The sequence below is a fragment of the Pollicipes pollicipes genome, unplaced genomic scaffold, assembly GCF_011947565.3.
Source record: "Pollicipes pollicipes isolate AB1234 unplaced genomic scaffold, Ppol_2.1 Scaffold_2555;HRSCAF=2994_pilon_pilon_pilon, whole genome shotgun sequence".
Lineage (NCBI taxonomy): Eukaryota > Metazoa > Arthropoda > Thecostraca > Pollicipedomorpha > Pollicipedidae > Pollicipes > Pollicipes pollicipes.
In genome coordinates this window covers 41,911,734-41,932,595 of record NW_023596136.1, presented here as the reverse complement: position 1 = coordinate 41,932,595, position 20,862 = coordinate 41,911,734, and the positions used below count along the sequence as shown (strand labels likewise).

General features: G+C 58.2%; 1 protein-coding gene across 1 annotated transcript in view; it reads left to right on the top strand.

The window, feature by feature from the left end:
- The window catches only part of LOC119101433 (mitogen-activated protein kinase kinase kinase kinase 5), a 41,099-nt gene extending 20,610 nt beyond the window's left edge, over positions 1–20,489 (top strand). Inside the window, exons 20-25 of the mRNA XM_037224773.1 lie at positions 403–543; positions 948–1,085; positions 2,709–2,858; positions 5,772–5,853; positions 6,851–6,977; positions 17,311–20,489. Of these exons, the coding sequence (XP_037080668.1) occupies positions 403–543; positions 948–1,085; positions 2,709–2,858; positions 5,772–5,853; positions 6,851–6,977; positions 17,311–17,410 (738 nt within the window). The 3' untranslated portion in view covers positions 17,411–20,489. The remainder of the gene's footprint in view (positions 1–402; positions 544–947; positions 1,086–2,708; positions 2,859–5,771; positions 5,854–6,850; positions 6,978–17,310) is intronic.
- The last annotated feature ends 373 nt before the right edge of the window (positions 20,490–20,862 follow it).

Below are 20,862 nucleotides of genomic sequence, written 5' to 3'. Positions count from 1 at the left end.
ACAAATCACGCCCAACAGGATTTTAGCATATGCTAAATGAACGTGCATCATTAGGCCGTGTAGATGAGGGAAGATCCGATTTTATCACTGCAGTTTAATTAATTACCTATGTGTTTTTCGTTTATACCTTAATTTTTAATCAAACTTGAACCCATCAATTGATTCTGATCATTGCAGTTTAATTAGTTCAGCAGTTGTAAAGTCACACGTGCTGCATGGGCGGTATCATCCTTTCCGCTCCACACCCAGTCTCGCTGGATCACCTTCCTCGTCCCGTGTCCTCTCCACTCCGTCATCTGTGGGCCGCCGGTGCTCAGGCGCCTCCCGTGGACCGGGCGGTGGGTGTTCTCCGTTGTATTGGCCTCCGCCACTGCTGCTGACCCGACACCGCCCCCTGGCCAGGTGCCCGACACCAAGGGCTGTGAGCGCTGTTGTATGGGCCGTAACCCCTACAACGGCTACAAGTACCTGTGCGGCGCCGTGCCCTCCGGCATCTTCCTCATGCAGTGGTACGACCCGCTCAACAAGTTCCTCTTGCTCAAGGTGAGGTAGCAAAGCGACCGTTTTGACAAAATGAATGACATACATTCCTTATATGTATATATGTATATATGCATGTGCGTGTGTGTGTGCGCGTGCGTGCGCACGTGCGTACGTACCTGCGTGCGTGCGTGCGTGCGTGGGTGTGTATACAATATTTATGTTACACCAGACGAACAGTTTGATCTGTTGCATTTTTTTTGGATGCTTTCTTCTTGTTACGCAAAGCCACCCGGTTTGGCCGGGTGTTGGGGGACTGGGCCATGCCCCATCAGTGCGATGGCGCCGTGCCCGGCTGGTGTCCGGCAGCCGGTGGTGAGCCCCGAGCCGTCGGAGGTGCCCAGCCGGCGCCCTGGCCCGCAGGGCGCCGGTCACCGGCGCTAACGCGGCATCTCTCTGCGCCGCAGCACCACGAGTGCTACGTGCCGGGCGAGCTGCGCGTGTTCGAGATGGTCATCACGCCGGACCTGGAGTACCCGCTCATCTGCGTGGACGTGCGGCGCGGCTACGAGTCAGATGCGCTGCAGCTAGACATGATCAACCTGGTGAGGCGCTCCCCTCCCCCCCCCCCCTCCCCTGCCCCTCTCTCCCCTCCCAGAAGACGCCTTGGACCGCGGTGGTTTGACAGCTAGGCGGTCAGCGTTATTTATTCGGGCGGGGGGGGGGGGGGAGATTTGTTATCGGCTTTACCGTGAACGGTACATTTCAACACTCCTTCAATCGTGCTTTATAAGTGTTCAGTAAACGTGGATCGACGCAATCTTCATTTGTGAGTCTTGGCGTTCATGGTTGGCGTTATCGCAATACGTTGCGGATAGTCGTATCAGGTTTGCATTTGGTTGCCAGCGATGTCGTATCTGTTTGTTCATGGTCGGCTGAGGTGTACCGGCGTCTTCCGCAGGTGATAGCTGTGCCCACATCTCTGATAGTCGTACTCATTCCGTGTGCCTGCTGCACGAACGGCGAGGGGGCGTGGTTGTAAATTCTGGTTCCGCGTCCGCGCGCCTTCCGACACGGCTGTGTTTCCGTGTGTTATGCCGTGCAGTATCCGCACGGCGTCATTGCGCCGCGCCCAGCGCTGCTCGCTGTGTCACATCGCGTTCGTGTTCTCCGGGGCGGGACGCGCGCTGCACCTCGCGGTCCCTTCTGGGCGCCGGCGCGTCTCTGCCCATGCCGTGTCCTCTGGACGTCGGCGCCTCCCGCGCGGCGCGTTGCTCGCCGCTGGGGTCGGGCTCAGGCGGGCTGCGTGGTCTTGCGCACGTTGTCTCCATTAAGTGCACACGTGTTGTCCGATAGTGATGCAGCCATCCCTGCATCCCACACAGTGCAGCTGCACTTTTGTATAAATTCGATCCGTTTTTTTGAATGGATAGATTTCTGGGATCAGCGCTCACGCTAATCAGTGCTTGTATTGTGAGCCCTAAGCCCCACCATCCGATCGCGCAGTTCCAGGCAACGACAGAATTTAGTTGCGAAAGCTTAACGCGCCGCAATGCTCGGCACGGTCCGTCCCGCCCTCTGACGTCAACTGACCTTCAGCGCGACCGCTGCCACCGGCCGCAGGCCATACCTGCCAAGGGCAAATAGCGAGCGTCCTAAAGCGACTCGAACCCACCCTGCCAGGGGTGGATGGATCGGAATGCAGGCGCTCTAACCAACTGAGCCACCGGGACGAACTGTCCTTTACTGTCCTTTACTGTCCTGCACTGACCTGTCCTTTACGGACGTTCAGCCGCCCCGCCGTGCGGCAGAACCGTGTGGTGCTGATGTGTCGTCCCGTTGTATGGCCGTGCGCCACGTGCTGTTGTGTCGTTCTGCCGCACCGCCGTGCTGTGGTGTGCTGCTGTGTCGTTCTGCCGCACCGCCGTGCCGTGGTGTGCTGCTGCGTCGTTCTTCCGCACCGCCGTGCTGTGGTGTGCTGCTGTGTCGTCCTGTCGTATCGCCGTGCTGTGATGTGCTGCTGTGTCGTCCCGTCGTATCGTCGTGTTGTGATGTGCTGCTGTGTCGTCCTGCCATGCGGCCTTGTTGTAGTGTGCTGCTTTGTCTTTCTACCACACCGTCGTGCTGTGGTGTGGTGCCTCGTCGTCCTGGACTGTTTCACTGGTGTGCGGCTGCATGGCTGTGCTGCATGTCTCAGTTCCGCTTACCTGTACGCCCTTGGCGGCCAGAACACGGCCAGCTCATGGTTCCCGGGCTGCGAGTTGGAGGACATGGACGGCACAGCGACGGTGGTGGCGCGCCACGAGCGGCTGGCCGTGCGCGCCGTCACCCAGCTGGAGCGCGATGCCGTGCTCGTGGCGTACGATAACGTCGTCCAGGTAGGCTGTCGTCGACCGCCCTCCGTCCCACCGTGCCGCCCCTCTTCGCCCCGCGCCGCCGTCTCCGCTCCGTACGCGCGGCACGACACCTGGGGAATCGACAGGTGAGGTGGGCCCACTTCACGGTGCGGACGGGGACCGGGCGCCGGGCGGGCTCGGCCGGGCGCCGCTGCCGCCGCTAGCCGGTCTCCGGTGGTGAGACTGGTGAGGTACGCTGCAGGCTGGTGCCGATGGATCGAAACTGTGGGCTCGGTCGACCTCCTCTGGCGTGGCTGCAGGTTTCATACGTCGTCCCGTCCGCGACGGTGGATTTGGCCCGTCGGAGCCCTTGTCAGCATGCATTGATCCCGCACTTTGAAGTATCCTTGTAATGCATGTGAAGCCCGCTGGCTAATCCCACATTCGTTGTCATACCCATCGCGAATTCCTTTGCCTGTTGTAACTCGCCGTTTTGATATCAAAATGCGGCTAGAATTAGACCCGTTTCTCCGGCTTCGGTACGACACCGCCGAACTGCGGGCAAGTGGGGCTCGCTCACACCGCCGGCTGTCTGTGTCTGTAGCTGTCTGTGGGCGCGCTCGGACCGCCGGCTGTCTGTGTCTGTAGCTGTCTGTGGGCTCGCTCGGACCGCGATCGTCACGCTGGGCACTGGTGCGGCGGCGTGCGCCGCGGCGTTGCTCTGATCTGGCCAGTCGTCGATAGCTGTCATTGAGCGGAGCGAGGGCGGCCGGCCGCACCAGGGTGCGGCCCAGTCGCCGTGTCGCAGCCGCCCGCCGTCCGGCGCAAGGTGCGCCATCGGCTCCCAGAGCCGGGTCCCCACGTGGAGCGGCCGCACGACGTTACTGTTCCGACCCGGGGACACGTGCGCTGTCGCGCCCAACTGCCTCCGCCCGCGATAAGTGGATGCGGGACGCAGGGACAGACGCGGACCCCGGGGTGCCATGACGCATAAAGCGCCAACGCTGAGTCCGTCTGGACTGGACACCCCCGGCTTGCTTTCCCTTGCGTTGCCGATGGTGCAGACGGCCACCACGGCGTACCACAATACTCAGACATGACGTCACAGCAGTAGGTCGGAGGTAATTGCACAGGCGTGACTATGGTTTACCGTGCGGTGTTTGTGCGCACGCTTGGCGCTTCACTTCACGATTAGCGAGGCCGTGTGTGTCCGCAGGCACCCGGCGTGTCAATGCTCGGTCGATGATGGCATATTTGCGCATGTAATGATGGCCTGGATCGATAAAGCCACGTCATCGCGCCCCCTATCATTGAGGGTTTGTGGGCCTTGTGGCTGTGTTCGTTGTAGATGCGACGATACTGGGTTGTCACCCTGCCTGCCATTGAGGGTTCGGCGACAGAACTTCTGACGCAATTACTGCTAATAACTAAACTCACAACGTGACGTCGAACGCAAGTGCTTCACGCGACATTAGTTGTACGCAACAAAACTTCCAACACAACTTCTACGCGGCATTATTATTGATGCAGGAACTTCTCGTGCATCAATTTCTGTGCGACAAAAATTCTAGCACAGTAATTTGTATGCGTCATTTCTTCTACGCGACCAAACTTTTGACGTGAAAGCTTGTACATGGCATCAGTTGTAATGCAATAAAGTATAACACATAAACTTCCTCGAGACAAAGCTTCCATGCAAAAACCTCTGCACGATATTAGTTCTAATGCAAAAGCTTCTGCTCGATATTACGTCTAATTCAATAACTTATGCATCTGCTTCTATGCGACAAAGCCTTTTTCACAAACATTTCTACGCGTTATTACTTCCACGCGATACAACACGTAACGTCAAAACCATTACACGATATTTCTTCTTATACGGCAACTTTTAACGCGTAAACTTCTATGCGATAACACCTTTAATGCAAAGACGTACACGGCGTCACTTCCAATGCAAGAAATTCCAACGCATAAACTGCTACGCCACAAAACTTTTGGCGCAAAAGCTTCTGATGCGAATGACGTCAACAGGCTCCGATTGCCGGTACGGGGAGTGTTTTCCAATGTCCAGTGTTTTCCAATGTCCAAACCGTAGGCCTTATCACCGACGGAGCTTCCTCGCCTCGTCTGCAGGGCTTGGGCTCCTTTTCCGTACTGAGCTTCTCCGCTCACCACCACCACTAGTCCTGTAATTGGTAGCTCTACCAGTAGGTCAGAACAAGGAATCATCCCTAGGTTGATTCCATCATCGTCTCTGGGGGCCCCAGTGACGCTGCGATCCTCTGACTGACGTGCTGGCTATCGGGACTTGTCCCATTTCGGCTGGCTGCCACGGCCATGATCGGCACCCAATGAGACCTCTGTGCTTAGTGCCGGGGGCCCCTCACCAGCAGAGTAACCCTCCCATTGTCTCAAAACAGCGGCGCCGTTTTGTGATAATAGGTGGAGGAGGGCGGGCATTGAAAAATGACGCAATAATCCTTCAAAATAGTCAACAAACGGGGCTCTCCCCGTACTTGGCGAGAAGAGCCCTGCCAGGGGTACCTTCTCAAAGTTTGTGGTTGTAGTCCAAGTTGGAGGGAGGAGGCGGGGGAGGGCTGGAGCCCATCCAGCTGAACATAAAGCAGCCCCTGTCTCAAGGTTGCCTGAGCAACATACTAGGGTCTGTGGTGGACATTCCTGGACCATTGCCACTTGTATCCGGTCAGTGGGACACCTGGATGATACAGAAACCTCTGTTACGGGGCAGGAGACCCCGTTAAGTAACTCTGGGCCCCCGGGCCTAGAGAGGGACTCCCTTCTTTCCAGCGGCCCCCGAGTGAAGTAAGTGCAGACCCCATTACGGATACGCGGCGCCAACGCCACACATCTGCTTAACGTTCTGGGCGGGCGTTGGCGCGTCTGGGGGCTGATGCAGCGGCAGGCGGCGGCTGAGCGCGCGCCCTCTGTTGCCAGGTGGTGGACTTGCAGGGCAGGCCGACCTCGTCACGACGCCAGATATCGGAGCTGCAATTCGACTTCGCCGTGGAGAGCGTCGGTCAGTGGGGGATGCAGACGGGGCCTGCCAGGTCCTGGCGCTGGGGGGGGGGGGGGGGAGGAGGGGCTGGGGCCGCTCGGGTACTGCTGTGGAGAGCGTCGGTCAGTGGGGCTGCAGACGGGGCCTGCCAGGTCCTGGCGCTGGGGGGCGGGGCAGGAGGGGCTGGGGTCGCTCGGGTACTGCCGTGGAGAGCGTCGGTCAGTGGGGCTGCAGACGGGGCCTGCCAGGTCCTGGCGCTGGGGGGCGGGAGAGGAGGGACTGGGGCCGCTCGGGTACTGCTGCGGAGAGCGTCGGTCAGTGGAGTGGAGCTGCGGACGGGGCCTGCCGGGTCCTGACACTGGGGGAGGAGGGTCTGGGATCGCTCTTGTACTGCCGTGGAGAGCGTCGGTCAGTGGGGCCTGCAGGAGGGGCCCACCAGGTCCTGACGCTGGGGGGGAGGGGAGGGGCTGGGACCGGTCGTGTACGGCCGCGCATTTCCGCTGTCGCCAAGCATGATGCCTGTCCCGAGCGCGTCTGGAGTAATCACGGCGTACGGGCCACTCAGAATAGCACAGGCGTGCCGCACGACTCTGGAGTTGGTCCAGAATGCCGCCAGTTGTGGCTGGTGGCCTTTTTGACCATTTCTTTCAGACCGATGGCAACCTATCGTGTCTGCCCTTTCCAATGCTAATAAGAAGCTCTGTTTTTGGAATTGCGACGTTTTCAGTAGGCACAGGTGTGCGTCTACACTACTGTGCAGCGGTTTCAAAGAACGTGTTACGTGATCAAATCATCGTGGCATCGAGCTAAAAGTATGACGATGCTGGCGATTTTCTGCGCTCTCATTGTGACTGATGCTGTCCCGGACCGTTGGTCCTGCTCCTCCGCGGTGGTCGCTGCCCAAGCGATGTGTCAGATCCGTGTCTCGCACCTGACATGACCTGAAGCCGTCCCTGTGTGATGTGCCGGACCTGACCCGACCCGACCTGACCTGACCGGGTCTGACCTTGTCGGGCAGTGTGTCTGACGGACAGCGTACTGGCGTTCCACAAGCACGGGATGCAGGGGCGCAACTTCGCCAACAACGAGGTCACCCAAGAGATCACCGACCCCAGCCGGGTGTTCCGCCTGCTGGGCAATGACAGGTCGGTCGTCCCTCAGTGCTCTCGTCACCGATCTGCCTGTTACGTCCGTGGGTAGGCGCTGTCAGGTGTCCGATGGTCATGAGAGCTGACCCGACGCACCATGCTGCGCAGCGAGACCACGGACTCGATGCCACTTCACGGAGGCCGATCGCCGAACGCGTGGGGTCTTCTGGGTAAGTCGGCGTGGGGCTGCTATGGGGCGTAAGTTTCATAGCGTTACGGACGAAGAAAACGGGTACGCGGTACATATGGGGAAATGCATTTTTAAAGAAGCGGACCTTCATTTGTTTTCAAAACCATCGTTTTCCGTGTTTTTCGGCCATTCAACAGTGGTGAGTGACGTTTCCGAGCCTGCGCTCGTCAGGAATATGCGCCGCGGGTTATGCACTGGGCGAACGGTAGGATGGATACCGCTGACGTCACACCGAGCCCTTGCTGTCCGGCCGGAGCTGAAGGCATCCGGGGGTTACGTGCAAACGTGCGTGCTGGCGTGCTGCTCACGTGCTTACGTGCGCGTGTGTAGGCAAGCTTCCGGGCGAAACAAGTCGTGCACTGATTCCACATGTCTGGGATGAGTTGTGAGTGCAAAGTCTTCGGTCACTTTCGTTTCTATAAACTGCAAAGCCGTATAAACTTGTCGAATTGACGTCCTGTCCTGGTGGGGCTGTTGTCATGCGCGACACAGAGACACGGTCAGGACGCGGTCCGAACGGTGCAGGATGTTCTGGGACGACTCTTATGAAATTCAAAGATGCGTCATGCACTCGGAAGGTCGCCGTTTTCGTGACCATTGGTGACTCCTCTGATGTACGTCATGATAATTACGCTAATCAGTGTTTATGCATGCCATTGAGTGCATTAGGGGTGATCAGTGTCTTGGTCCTTTAGTCATGTGCGTATTGTGCCCGCGTCTGGGGGAATCAATGCTGGATATCTTATATTCTGCAAACCGGTAGAGTTACTATGAATAACAGCTCTTGGCTTCTTACGTATGATTGAATGAACCCCTCACTACGCCTTGATCAGATGGCAGCCTTGGATAAGCAGCATATTATTCATATTAGGCAGAAAGTGCAGGGACTGTGGTCACGATTAGGGTGTCGTTCACATGGAGAGTTTTGTACTTGTTTGTTTTGCGCAACAGATTTCACTGTACGTTTCGTGCTACTAGAGCTTCAAAATCCTCTTCATTTAGCTGTTACCACTGAAGTATATAAGCGTCCCATATGGCTGGCGAGTCAACGCCTGTTACGCTGCAACATTTACGCGAAAACGAACGCGAAATCGAGTCCGACGCCACCGACCTCTCATCGGTCGCGGTGCACTATTTCAGGTCCTCGTTTCCCGGCGTATCCCGTGTGTACAGTTACCTTAAGTGTCCCGCTGCGTGAAATAGTGTGTGGCGTATGTGTTGTGTCCTGCTGTCTTCAGCGCCACGCGGTGGGATGTGCCGCCATCTGTCCGCCATCTGTGCGGGAAAGCCAGCTTTGTAAGGTGTCCGGTTGCGTGTCCTTTGTGCGGTATCTTGCTGTGTTCGATGCTCTGGGGATGAGCTGTCCTGCTGCGTGAGGTGTTCTCTTGCGTGCGGTGTGCTGCTGCCCGTGTTGTGTCTGGCTGGCTGTCCTCTAGATGTCGTGCCGCGTGTCCTGTCCCATGTGTGGGATGCCCTGCTGTGTGCGATATTCGGTGTGCGCAAAGTATTTTGGTGGGCGCGGTGTCTAGCTGTGTGCGTTGTCCTGCTGGAGGCGGCGCCCCGCTGTGTGCGGGCCCTGCTGTAAACGGTGTCCCGCTTTGTGAAACACCCAGCTGTATGAGGCACCCAGCTGTGTGAGGCACCCAGCTGTGTGAGGCGTCAAGCTGTGTGAGACACCCAGCTGCGCGAAAGGACCAGCCGTGTGAGGCACCCAGCTGCGTGCGACACTCAGCTGTGTGAGGCGCTCAGCTGTGCGCCCTTTGTCGTGTGCGGTGTCCTGCTCTGCTGCTGTCTGGCCGCGGTGACCTGTGCCGGCGGTGACAGGGTGCTGCTAGTATTCAGTCGTTCGTCGGCTGGTGACACGGACGCGCCCGTCAACCTCTACGTGCTCACCGGCCACGAGGAGACGTTCTGACAGGCACACCGCGGCCGACCGTGTGCCGCCGGTACTTGTCTCTGCCGTCCCTCTGCGTGTGTGTGCGCCCACTTTCGCTCTGCGCGCGCCGCTGTTCCGCCTGTAGTCCGCTTGCGGGCCGATGCGCTGACCGCGCCTGACGCTGCCAGCCGGCGCCGCGCGCTGGGCGCCGGGCGACCCGGCCGCCTCCAGCCTGTATGACCGCTGATTACCGGCCGGCCGACCCACCCGTGCTGTCCCCCGCAGGGGCACCGGTTTCAGCCGGTGTAGGGGACTAGCGTCCCCTCGGATCCCAGCTCCGGTAGCGGGTGGACAGCGCAAGCTGGTCATTTCAGGACCTGCCGACCCTGTCTGTACGTGAGCTCCTGCTCCTTGTCGCTCCCCTCCCTCCTCAGCGCCTGTATTCCCGCATCCACTTCTCATTCTCGTTTTATTGGGGTCGCCGTGCCCCCTCACCCGCGTCCCAGCTTGATCGGATCCTGGTGGCTGAGGGGCGCGGCGTGCATGTCAGTCACGGCGCGTCCCAATACTCCCCTTTGGCCAGGATATCCGGGGCACGGGGGCCCGTGGGGCCCCACACGGGTCTAACAGCTCGTCGCTCGCGCCGCGGCTGGGTGTTCCTAGCGCGTCTCCGCTTGTGGTGCCTAGCCGCGCAGTGGCTTAAGGGGTCAAGGGGCGGCGGCGCTGAACCTCGGTCAGGACGGGGAGGGGTCGTCCCGGTTACACCTGGTCGTGTGGGAGGCGCCGTTCGCCCGTATGGCACCGGGGTAGCCCTGGCAGCGACCACCTCTCAAGGGAGTGTTGGACCGTCCCCCAGTTGGGCTCCGAGGTGGGTGGGGAGCCCCGCTGCCGAATGCTTAATAGAAATCGCTTGGCTTATCAAAACTCAACAAACATCCGGCCCCCGAAAGAAGGTCGGACAGCGCAGAGGCCCGCATTCGAGGGGGATTCGGACCGCCCCTGCCCTCGCATTCTGATCTTCTCCAGCCGGGATGTATAGCTTTTTACCCTGTCACCGCTCCAACGACGGAACGGCTGTGACAAGTTCAGAGACATCACGAGATGTGACAAGCTGAGGGATGGCAATATCGAGGCAGAGCTCGCCAGTAGTCTGGAGGCGAAGCGTTTATTAGACGCGAAATAGTCCACTTGTAGTATTCGTGGTGAGAACGGGAAGCATGACAACACCGTAGCTTCGGCAGTAATACCACACAACACAGAAACCCACCTAGAGACGTCGTAAATTGTTTTGACCTTCGTGATGTGAGAGCGAAATCGTCGAGGAGCTTTCGGAATTCGACGCAACCGCCGCGCGCAGTATCCTGGTTAGGAGAGGAGAACTGACGGCCACCAGCAACATCATTCTCACTTTCAATCGTCCAGATCTTCCATCAGATATCCGTGTGGGTTATGCCCGCGTGAAAGTCCCTCCTTTTGTTCCCAACCCAATGCGCTATTTCCATTGTCAACTGTTCGGCCATACGAAACCCCATTGCCGCATTAAGTCAGCGTGCAGCAAGTGTTCGTCCACCACCCACCTGAGTAACCACTGCACCGCTGACCAGCCTTATTGCGTCAACTGCGATAAGGACCAAACACCACACACTGTATTTCACCGTACGTTTCCGGCGTTCGCGGGAGAAAAGTAGATACTTTCACTAAAAACTTCCAAAAGCATATCTTTCTGAGAGGGCAGAGACCGGTATGACGCAAGGCACCCCAAGCTCTCATATGCATCGAGATTAAAAACTGCTTTGCCGCGTAACAACGTCATTGAGCAGATGACGGTCATCCAGCTCGTGGAACTCCTGAAATCGTTTGGTCCCACCGTTGCACCTTCAGCACGTTCAGCACGGACTCCCAGCCGGCGGTCCGAACTCCCTCCTCGCCGGCCGACCAGTCTTAAGTGGACGTTGGCGTCCGGGTTAAGCCCCCCCCCCCTCCCCCCCCCCCCCCGCTTCGTCCTCAGCGCCGGGCCGGTCGGCGCCTGTCATGTTGCCGATTCCCTCGGCGCCGTTGTCTCTTGCCGGAGAGAAGGGTTGGACGGCGGCCCGGCGCGGCCGTGGTCAGCGGGCTCTACCGGCCTCCGCGTCGGTTTCCTTGCCACCTCCGTCCGCCTCCGCTTCGCGTGCCCCACTGCCGTTGTCACCTCCGAAACCACTAGTGAACGCATGCGGGCGGGCGATAGAAACGTTGGAGCGGCACGAGGCGGACAGGCGCGCCCGCAATGCCAAGCGGGCGCCAGGGGAATGGCATAAGCGTTCGACATACAACGAGCATCTTATTCTGCGTGACAGGTGTTTTAACATAATGAACATATTGGAATGCGTGGCACGAACATCCTGCGGAGCAGATCGGAAAGCACCTTTATTGTTATGCAGTTCACTGATACGCTCCTAGCTAAACTATGCGTGTATTGTATATGGTGGCACCTCTGAGTCCGTAAAACGTACATTGGTTGCGGTCACTCATGCCGCGTTGAAGACCATTATTGGTGCATATTGTACGTCTCCGACAGCCAGCTTCCCTGTGGAAGCCAACGAACCTTCGCGGGCTACCCAGAGGAAGTTGTTGGGGATGCGGTAGGCTTGCAGGCCCGCACAATTCCCGAATCACCCAACACATGATGCTGTGTTCCCACGCACCACATCTGATGTTTTTCACCGCGAACAAACAACACGTGTGGCGTCGCTCTGTGTGCTTGTTCGTAATGTTCTTCATGAGAGCGGCTTAAGTTTTCGGGGTGTGGCACGCCCACGTAGCCTGCCGACCGCTCCGTGGGTGATGGTATCGCGAACTGTCGACGTCTCACTGTCGGAGGTTCAGAAGCAAAATATGATTCCGGACGTTGCCAGATCAACAGCTTTGAAGCATATCGAAACATATCGGGGGTTCACAATTACGTACACAGACGGCTCGAAAACGGATACGGGTGTTGGTTCCGCTTTTGTGTGTGGTCCCGATAGGCGATCATTTACACTGCCAGCCCATGAATCCGTGTATACTGCATTGCTGGATTCCGAGCCACGTTGGCATCGCGGGAAATGAGCTGGCTGACGCTGCCACAAAGCGTTCTACTCTTCGTCCCTGTCGCAGAGCGTTCCCAATGCCCGCTGCAGGCCTATACTCAGCCATCTCTATTTTTTGCGAGGAGAATGGCAAAGCACATGGAATGCGATGGGCACCAGTAAATTGAAAGCATTAAGCCGGCTGGTCAGGAATGACAGTCATCCTATCGAAAGTCTAGACGGGAGGAAGATATTTATGTCCCTTGCGGATTGGCGATGCTTTTGCCACACATCGATGCCTTCCATGTCGCAACGAACTACCACGATGTCGCCACTGTAATGCCACGCTCACGATGGAACAGGCGCTCATATGCTGTTCCATACTATCCGTCGGGCGTCTGAGGGCGTCTTTGGCCCGGCGGCGCCGTCCCTTACGCTCTCCGATTTTCTTTGCGATACCTTATCCTATATCGGACAGATGCTTAGGTTCGTGTCGCATTGTAAGCTTTGCACTGTATATACGCCCGTCTGAAGAGTTCATACCGCGTATAGGAAATTTTTAGGCTTCTGAAAAGTTTTGATGGATGTTTTATTATGGGTTCTGTATGACCAAGCGGTCGATGTGCTTTAAACCCAAATAACCAACCAAGAGAGGTCACGCTGCTTCGGACGAGACACTCCAGCTCTTACGTAATCGGACATCCCTGCTGACGATTTTCGCGTTCTTGCCACGACTCAGCTGTTTTCATGATATAAGATCTTTTAGCCATTTACACACGTAGGTAGTCATTTAGCTGTTATTGGCGCAAATTGACCTCAGCAGTCGGCGCGCCCTAAAACTCAAATGAACAACAACACGCGTGCTGCGCCGTCCGGTCCCGTTATCCCACGTTTCGCTGCGTGCCGCCCGTGGGCTGCGTTGCCGTGACCGCCCGGCTGGCGCGTGCCGTCCGGCTGGACCCCGGTGCCCGGCCGCCGGTGGGTCGGCTGGCTGCGCGGCCGTCCCGCCTCCGGCGACTGATTAATTAACGAGGGACGCGACGGCTCGTGCCGGAGCGTCGGCATCACGTGACGACGCCGAGCCTGATCGATGGCACACGTCCCCGCAGCCGCCGGTCACGGCAGCCCCCTCCTGCGACCTCTGCTACTGGCCGTCACGCTGGGCCGTCACGGCAGCCTGCCGCATCACCGTCACCCCATGTCACACCACTGTCACCCGAGCCGTCACGCCACCGTCACCTTGGCCTTCACACCAGTGTCACCCGAGCCGTCACGCCACCGTCACCTCGGCCTTCACACCACCGTCACCTCGGCCTTCACACCAGTGTCACCCGAGCCGTCACGCCACCGTCACCTCGGCCTTCACACCACCGTCACCTCGGCCTTCACACCACTGTCACCCGAGCCGTCACGCCACCATCACCTGTGCCTGCCGACCCCTGCGCCGGCCGTTGGCGTGCCGGTCGTGACCGGATCGCCCTCCCTTCACCCGGTGGCCGCGGCGGGCGGCAGGCCGGCTGCGGGGCTCCGGTCCGTTTGAACCACGGGCAGGACGGGAAGGGTCCCCTCGGCCACACTTAGCCATGGGGAGGCTTCGTTAGCCCCATGCAGCACCGGGGTAGCCCTGGCGGCGACCATCTCGAGGGAATGTTGAACCGTCCCCCAGCTGGGCTCCGATGATTGTGGGGAGTCTCAGTGCCGAAATGAAAACCCATTTTGCGTGGTATCTAAGAACCAAAAGCATTCCCGTCCCTCAACATGGGAAAGACAATTAACACGCGCTCGGATGGGTGGTGGGGGGTCAAATTGACCCCGCTCCGAATTTTTTTTCCGGAGTGGTTTCCAACTGCGCGGCGTAGCCACGTGACATTCTGCATGTAGGCAGTTGAAGAGCGGATCGGTTGGTAGTACAAATTCAGACATATCGCGTAAGGTCGCTGGCCTATGGCAGGTCAAAGTCAGGCCATGGATTCAGCGAAGTTAGTTTCTAGGGAATCGTTCATGCTGAGTGCTAGACGAAGCAACACATCTCTGAGACGGTTTCTCAGGTAACACAACATTTGGGTGAACAAATTCCATTGACCTAGGGTAAAGTATGGAGGTCGGACCAAGGTTGAAACCAACCTGTTGTATCACTAAAGAGCTCTCTACATGGATTAGTTGCTGGTGCTTATTTCGAATTATGGATAACAGAAACCGTATCATGCATTTTCCATGGACTCCCCAAAGGTCAGAATAGGTCACTGTTCCAAACCGACCCAGGTCAGCATTTTGTTTTTCGGGACATACTGCCTAGCTTAATCTTTGCCGCTTATTCAAATGCAAAACCCAAAGCAAACCAAAATCATATTTTGGTCGCCATTACCTTCAAAAGGTCGAACAAGGTCACTGACCTTAAATAAGCATGTGACGTTTTCCTAGAAGAGGCATTTAGGTTCTGGGATGATTTGGAGACTAACGCAGAGTGTGACCCCGTTTGACCTTATTTGACCAGAAGGTCATGACTTAGGAACGCGGTTTCGCTTCTCTTTCGTCATTCTTGCGTCACGATGGGCGTGGTGATCAGGTGACCCATCCTGCTAGGGCCACCGTTGATGCGTCTCATCATGTTGGCCTCTGTTTCACGTTATTAGCGCTACAAAAGTATTGTTATCGCCGCGTAGAGCCGCGCAGAGCTGCGCAGTTCCGGACAGTCTTGACAAATGGGCAAGCAGCAGTTGTGACAGCGCTGTTCCAGGTAATCCTTGCCACTTGAGAGCCTCCGCCCGTAATGGACCACTTGCACCTTCTGCACTGATTGCGCACCATGCCGTCTATCTGATGCTCATGTTAATTTAAGTGAGTTTTGACCAATATGGCGCCGTTTGGGTGCCGTTGGAGTCTTCCAGCAGCCATGTATTATGCATGGCATGGAGGAGTGCTGGTTATTATCGTGGTTTACATGCAAAAAAAACTTCAATAACCCACGTGGAGGAAGAAAATTACTTGATGTGTAATATGCAGTCACTTTGGTTCTTAAAATCACATGGTTTTTCACACCTGCGCCGATCAGGCTGAAACCAAATCATTGAACGGGTGATGGATGACGTGAAACCTTTTGATGTTATCTTGGTCTGTTGTTCCCTTTTATTCTATGAGGTGGAAGTAAAAAACACCTTCGCATTGCAAATGTACTTATGGTGCTTAGATATGAGCCCGGTTGTTCTTTTTGGGGAGGCCTTGGTTGTAAATCCAAGCGAATATATGGCCTTGCTGCTGATTTGTCTTGAGACGAATGCACATATGTATACACTGGCCTGTTAGGTATTGATGCATTCGAGCGACAGTGACGCTTGCAGGATTGTCGACGTGATGTATATATCCATGAATAGGAGATCGAACTCCATAGACCTTACGAAAAGACCAAAACTCAAGGTCCGAAACCGTCCATGTAAGGCTCCATGTAAGGTTCCATGTAAGGCGTCATGTTCCACCCAGAGTCTGGATTTGGACGGACTAGTGCGGCTGGCGTGTCGGGAATGGAACGGAGCGCTGAAGTCCAGAATGCTCCGTCGCCAGACGGGCCTGCTCCCCACCGTGGTGTGCTCGTTACAACTGGGGCAGTGGTCTCTGGTGACGCGTCTCCGTTGGGACGCGGCAGCGGCTCGCCGCTCTGGTGTGGTCGTGGCGTCGGCCCAAGCCAGACTCCCCAAGCGCCGCCGCCGCCGGCTCGGGCTCGGGCTCGGGCTTGGGCCCGAGCCCGAGCCCGAGCCCGAGCCCGAGCTCGAGCCCGAGCTCGAGCCCGAGCTCGAGCCCGGGCTCGAGCCCGGGCCCGGGCCCGAGCCCGAGCCCGAGCCCGAGCCCGAGCCCGAGCCCGAGCCTAAGCCCGACCCCGAGCTCAAGTCGAGCCCGGGGTCGGGCTCGGACTCTGTGGCGTCCTCCGGACGCTGTACTCAGCGGTGGGATTCGCCTCGATGCGCGCTGTGCGGCGGACTCACGTCGCCAGACGGCCTGCGCTGCCGGCGGTGGCCTGTCGGTGGCTTATCAAAGCAGGTCCGACCAAGACGACGGTTTCGCCAGTCGTCTGATAACCACCCAGGCGACATGGTTTCGTCAGCTGTCGAGGCGCTGAGGTCCCGAATACGTCCTCGCCGGGGAAGTTTCCCCAAGTTTTTTTTTCCGAGGCCTGCGCTTTCACGACACGTGTGCTGCGGCGTTTAAGCGGACGTTGCCATCAAGCCTAGCGGTGGTGAAGCGAGACGTAGTTTTATCACCGGGAAGGAAGTTATGGGTCATGCCATGGGGAGTGTTATCAATGCGCCGCTTATCAACCAGCGAGGGCCGTTGTCACGAGCTCTCGCCCCCCCCCCCCCCTCCCCCTCCTTCGTACCGGCGCGCGCGTCTTCCATCCGCTTCTGAAGCCGTGTCAGCACGCCCGCAACGCAGCCTGTGGGGAGCCGGCGCGCGGGCGAGGCCCACCGCTGCTGCCGCCGCCTGGCCGGGCTGACGCACGCGCGCCGCCGCGGGGCCGCGCCGCACCGGCTCGTCTAAGCCGGCGGGCGCCACGAGCGCCGCCGCAGACGGCAGCGGGCAGCCGCGTGTCGGCGTCGGGCACGGTGCCGCGCCGGTCTCGACTGCTCGCTCGACGTGTGGTTGGACAAGGCAGGGAGCGGTTCGCACCGTGCAGTCCCGCGCAGGCCGCGGTGGAATGTGTCAGCCGGCCAGGCGCCGCTTTTGGCTCCGGTGGTGACGACACGCCAGGGGCCGGGCTGAGGGCTGAGACGTTCACACACTGGAAACGGGTGGGTGGTAGGTGGGGAGGGGTGGCTCGTTTCGGCTGCTGTTTCAGTCTACCGGCCATGCATAGGGCCGCATGTCATTACCGCTCGCCTGCGCAGTAACTGCGCTGTCGCCCTCCCCTCCCCCCCCCCCCCCTCCCGGATGACTCGCTAAGACGTGAGAGATTGACGCCGAGATCGGTGGTCTCACACTTGCAACAGGTTGTGCAAAATGTGTTGCAGCCAGCCGCCACCCAGCGCCGCCACCGTCTGCATTTCGCAACACGCGCACCGGCTGACCGTTGTGTATGGCAGATCGGCCGAAGCCGGCGGCCGTGGTGTGGTTTCCGGTGTTACCTGTTGTGTTGGGAGTGGGAGGACGCGTGCGCTGGTGAGGCGAGGTCGGCCTCTCCGCGTGCTGGCGCGGCGTGCCGCTGACGGTCGGTCCGCTCCGTTCCAGGGTGATCACGCTGCAGAGCGTGCCGACGGCCGAGGCGGACGAGCCGGCCGGCGACAACAAGAACCTCTACATCCTTACCGGGCACGAGGCCATGTACTGAGGCTGACCCGCTCATTGGTGGCCTCTCGGCGGCGTGGTATTCGCGGCGACGCCGGCATGCGGTCGGCCCGGCCGGCCTTGGCCGTTCCGCCTGCCGGCCCCCGACAGCGGCTATAGGTGTCGGAACGGGACGGCGTGGCCCGGCGGCGGTGGGCGTCGCGGCCCAGCTGCAAGGAGCGCTGGCCCCTGGCGGAGGTGTGAACGGCGCCGGACCGCTCGGTGCCGGTGAGCGCGGCGGACACGCCGGCCCTGGCTTGGGCAGAGACGTGCACAGCCACAGTCGGCGGCACGGGCCGGCCGTGATGCGCGTGACGTCAGGGTAACGGGCGGGATCTGACCGTGCGGCGGCGGGGTCGGGTCCGGTCGGGTGTGGCCGGCGTCCGGTCCGCGGCCACAGTGATATTACCTGGTCGGCAGCCGGCAGCTGGCAGCCGCGTCAGACGCTCCAGACGGTCGTTGTGTGACGGGCCGTCGGGCGAGGGCGCCGGCAGCGGCGCACGCGTGGCGGGCCATCGCGCCGCCGCCGCCCGCAGGGGCGCACTCGTGTACGTCATCACATCAGGATCTGATTTCTCCGGGTTTTTGTTAAGGCGGGCGCGTGGCCTCATCGGCAGATAACTTGTAAGTTTGGGTTTGTTGTGGGGTTTTGTTTTAGCGACGCACTGCTGTGCCGTCGTGTCGCTCGCCTTGCCAATGTACCACCGGCCTACGTAGCGTCAATTACGATCATCACCTGAGCGACTCATCATCAGAAGATGTGGTTGTCCTTGCCAGTTGTGTGGTCCCACTTCGCAGCTCGTGCTATCTCACCTGAAGTTACGGCTTGTACTGTAGCCATCGGGTGGACGTCAGTAGCTTTCAGCCGGCGCTAGCGGACGCCGTTCAGCCGCAGTCTCGCTGCGTCGTCATGGCGGAGTTCCCTAGGACGTTTTCGGCGCGCCGGGGCGGCGCGAAGACCGTGTGCTGGCGTCAGCTGACGCGACCGGGTCGGCGGCTATTCTGTGGCAGTGGGGGCAGGACTGAGCCGGCCGCCGCCAGACCGATTGGCCACCGCCCCCCCCCCCCCCCCCGACAAACACCGAACATGTGCAACGCGCTGGGCCACCCGAACACTGAGCACGGCAGGGCTCCAGATACCACCGAACTAGTCGGCTTCGTCTTATTATTAGGTTGTTCTCGTCGAGACGCGTCAGCTGCCGGCTTTGGTTCCAAATGCCGCAGGGCTGTTTTCCTATATGGATGCCATGGCCATGTATGTTCATAGCTGATGTCGTAAGCAATACTTGATATGTGGTTCTGTGGTGCTGAAAAAGACGTTTCGGTCATTAAACACTCCAATCATAGGGATCCATCTAGTAAGGCACTAACTCAGTATCTAATGCTTGAGACTCTTCTCACCGGAAAGTTTCCTGTCAAACAGACGCTGAAATTTGTGGTGTTTGCTGGTTCTCGCAGTATCTCTTGTGTGGTAGGTTTGTGGCTCGTAGGCTCCAAAAGTTCTGTTCGGTCTGTAAATGGATGTGGTCCACCCAAAATTTGCAACGTTAATTGTTAGATTAAGTATAAATTGGGATTTTAAAGTGTATCTTTTCAGTCCCAGCACACGCGGCCCCATAGAAATGTTGGCGCCTCCCCCATTTGCTCCTGACTCAAGACATCGTGACTTAAGTCTGAAGGACACCTGCAGTACCGGTTCAAGAAGGCGATACTAGCTCTTGTACACGTTTTTTAACCATCGTTTTATCCTCGTTTGGAAAGATAGGTCAAGTTGTCAGCTTGCCAAATTGGCCTCATCGTTGAGAATTGCACACCATGCGCGGGAGTCTCGTCCATCTGCACATGATGCATGGCTGCCGTCTGTAACTCGGGGTGCTGCAAGTTGCAAACAATAGCGAACCATGGTAAACAATGGCTTCCTAGCCAAGGAATGATGAAATCGCGCACAATGGCTTCTCAGCTAAGGAATGATGAAGTCACGCAAAATTGGCTAGATCCCAATGTATGTACTGAATTTCTTACGCAGTCTGTTTAAACTTGTGTTTGTATCGTGCTTGCGGGACGTTGCGCTTGAGCTGTGTCTGGTTATCCTCCCACGAGCATTTTCCACTGTCCGCTTGTCCCGGGCGGATTGCTTTCACCTGTCACAAAGGCAACTGTCTGACTGGAAGTTCCGGGAATGCAGCTGTGTGCACAAACCTGCCGTCTCAAATGCAGACTGTGGGAGGCGATGTTGCAACATTGTGCGACGTGCCAATTCGCATGTTTGCCTGGTAAAAGTTAGAGGCTCTATTTTTTCCTTCCAAAAATCCACTGAACTGCGTGACGTTTGATGGGTGGTAGGTTCAGGGTACACATAACAGCGCTTGCTTGGCGAGTACTCTGAACCTGAAGCCATCCATGCAAACCAGTCTGAAGACATTTCTGAAATAGGGGAAAAAGGGGACAGTGATAGCCATGCCGCTGTTGTCTGGTGCCGCGAACTTCCCGCACGAATCGAGACGTCTCCGAGACTCGCATCAGTAGTGGTCGCGAAGGCTCAGTTGCTGAGCGGAGGCTGTTTTCGTCCGACCGACATTGCCGATCATGTTCGCTGTTGCGACTCGCGATTGACTTACAGTGGCGCTCCGCCGGCGGGCGAGGTCGCTTTCCGAGCCGGCGCTGTCCAGCCGGCCACGACGGTGTGGAAGTCGTAGAACTTACAGCGCTTCAAGCTGTTTAGAGCGCAAACTGTGTGTGACAGACAATCATGTGTCGCGGCTGGCCGTGCGCCGCATCGGGACAACGCGTGTGCGCCGTGTGCACCGGCTCTGGAGGGGCGCGGGCGTCTCGTGCCTGAGACGCGTCCGCCGACTCACTACTAGTCTGCTGCATCTGGGCATCGGTTCTGAAATTGTCTTTCCATGAGTGCGTGGGGCGGAGGCTGTTTTCCGTTGTTGCGCAATGCTACCAAATATGGCGACCACGAGGCCGCGGCGTCAAAGCCGCTGCTGGGAAGTGTGATAGGGAAAGCGTGTTTCTAATGTTGTACATAACTCATGTGTTAAAGATCATTTTTGTAATATAACATTATTGCCTGCGTATTGCTGAGTGACTACCATCGGGCCCAGATTACGCATGACAGGGTCAACCAGCGTGTTTGCCTGCACTGACAGAAACGTGTTAGATATCGCTGAGCTTCTTGCGGGTACTGGTCCCTGCAGGGGCACCGACCCCGGCAGGTGTGAGCCAGTATCGTCCCCTCAGCTCCCGGCTTTGATAATGGTGAACAGCGCAAGGTGTACATTTCAGGGCCTAGCGCCCGTGCCGGTACGTGAGCCCCCGCCCCTTGTCCCATCCGCTCTCTCGCCACCACCCGTGTTCACGCATTCCGGCCGCCCACCACTCCTCATCCTCGTATCGGGGCCGCCGTGCCACCTCGCCCGCGTCCCCGGGTTGATCAGATTCTGGTTGCTG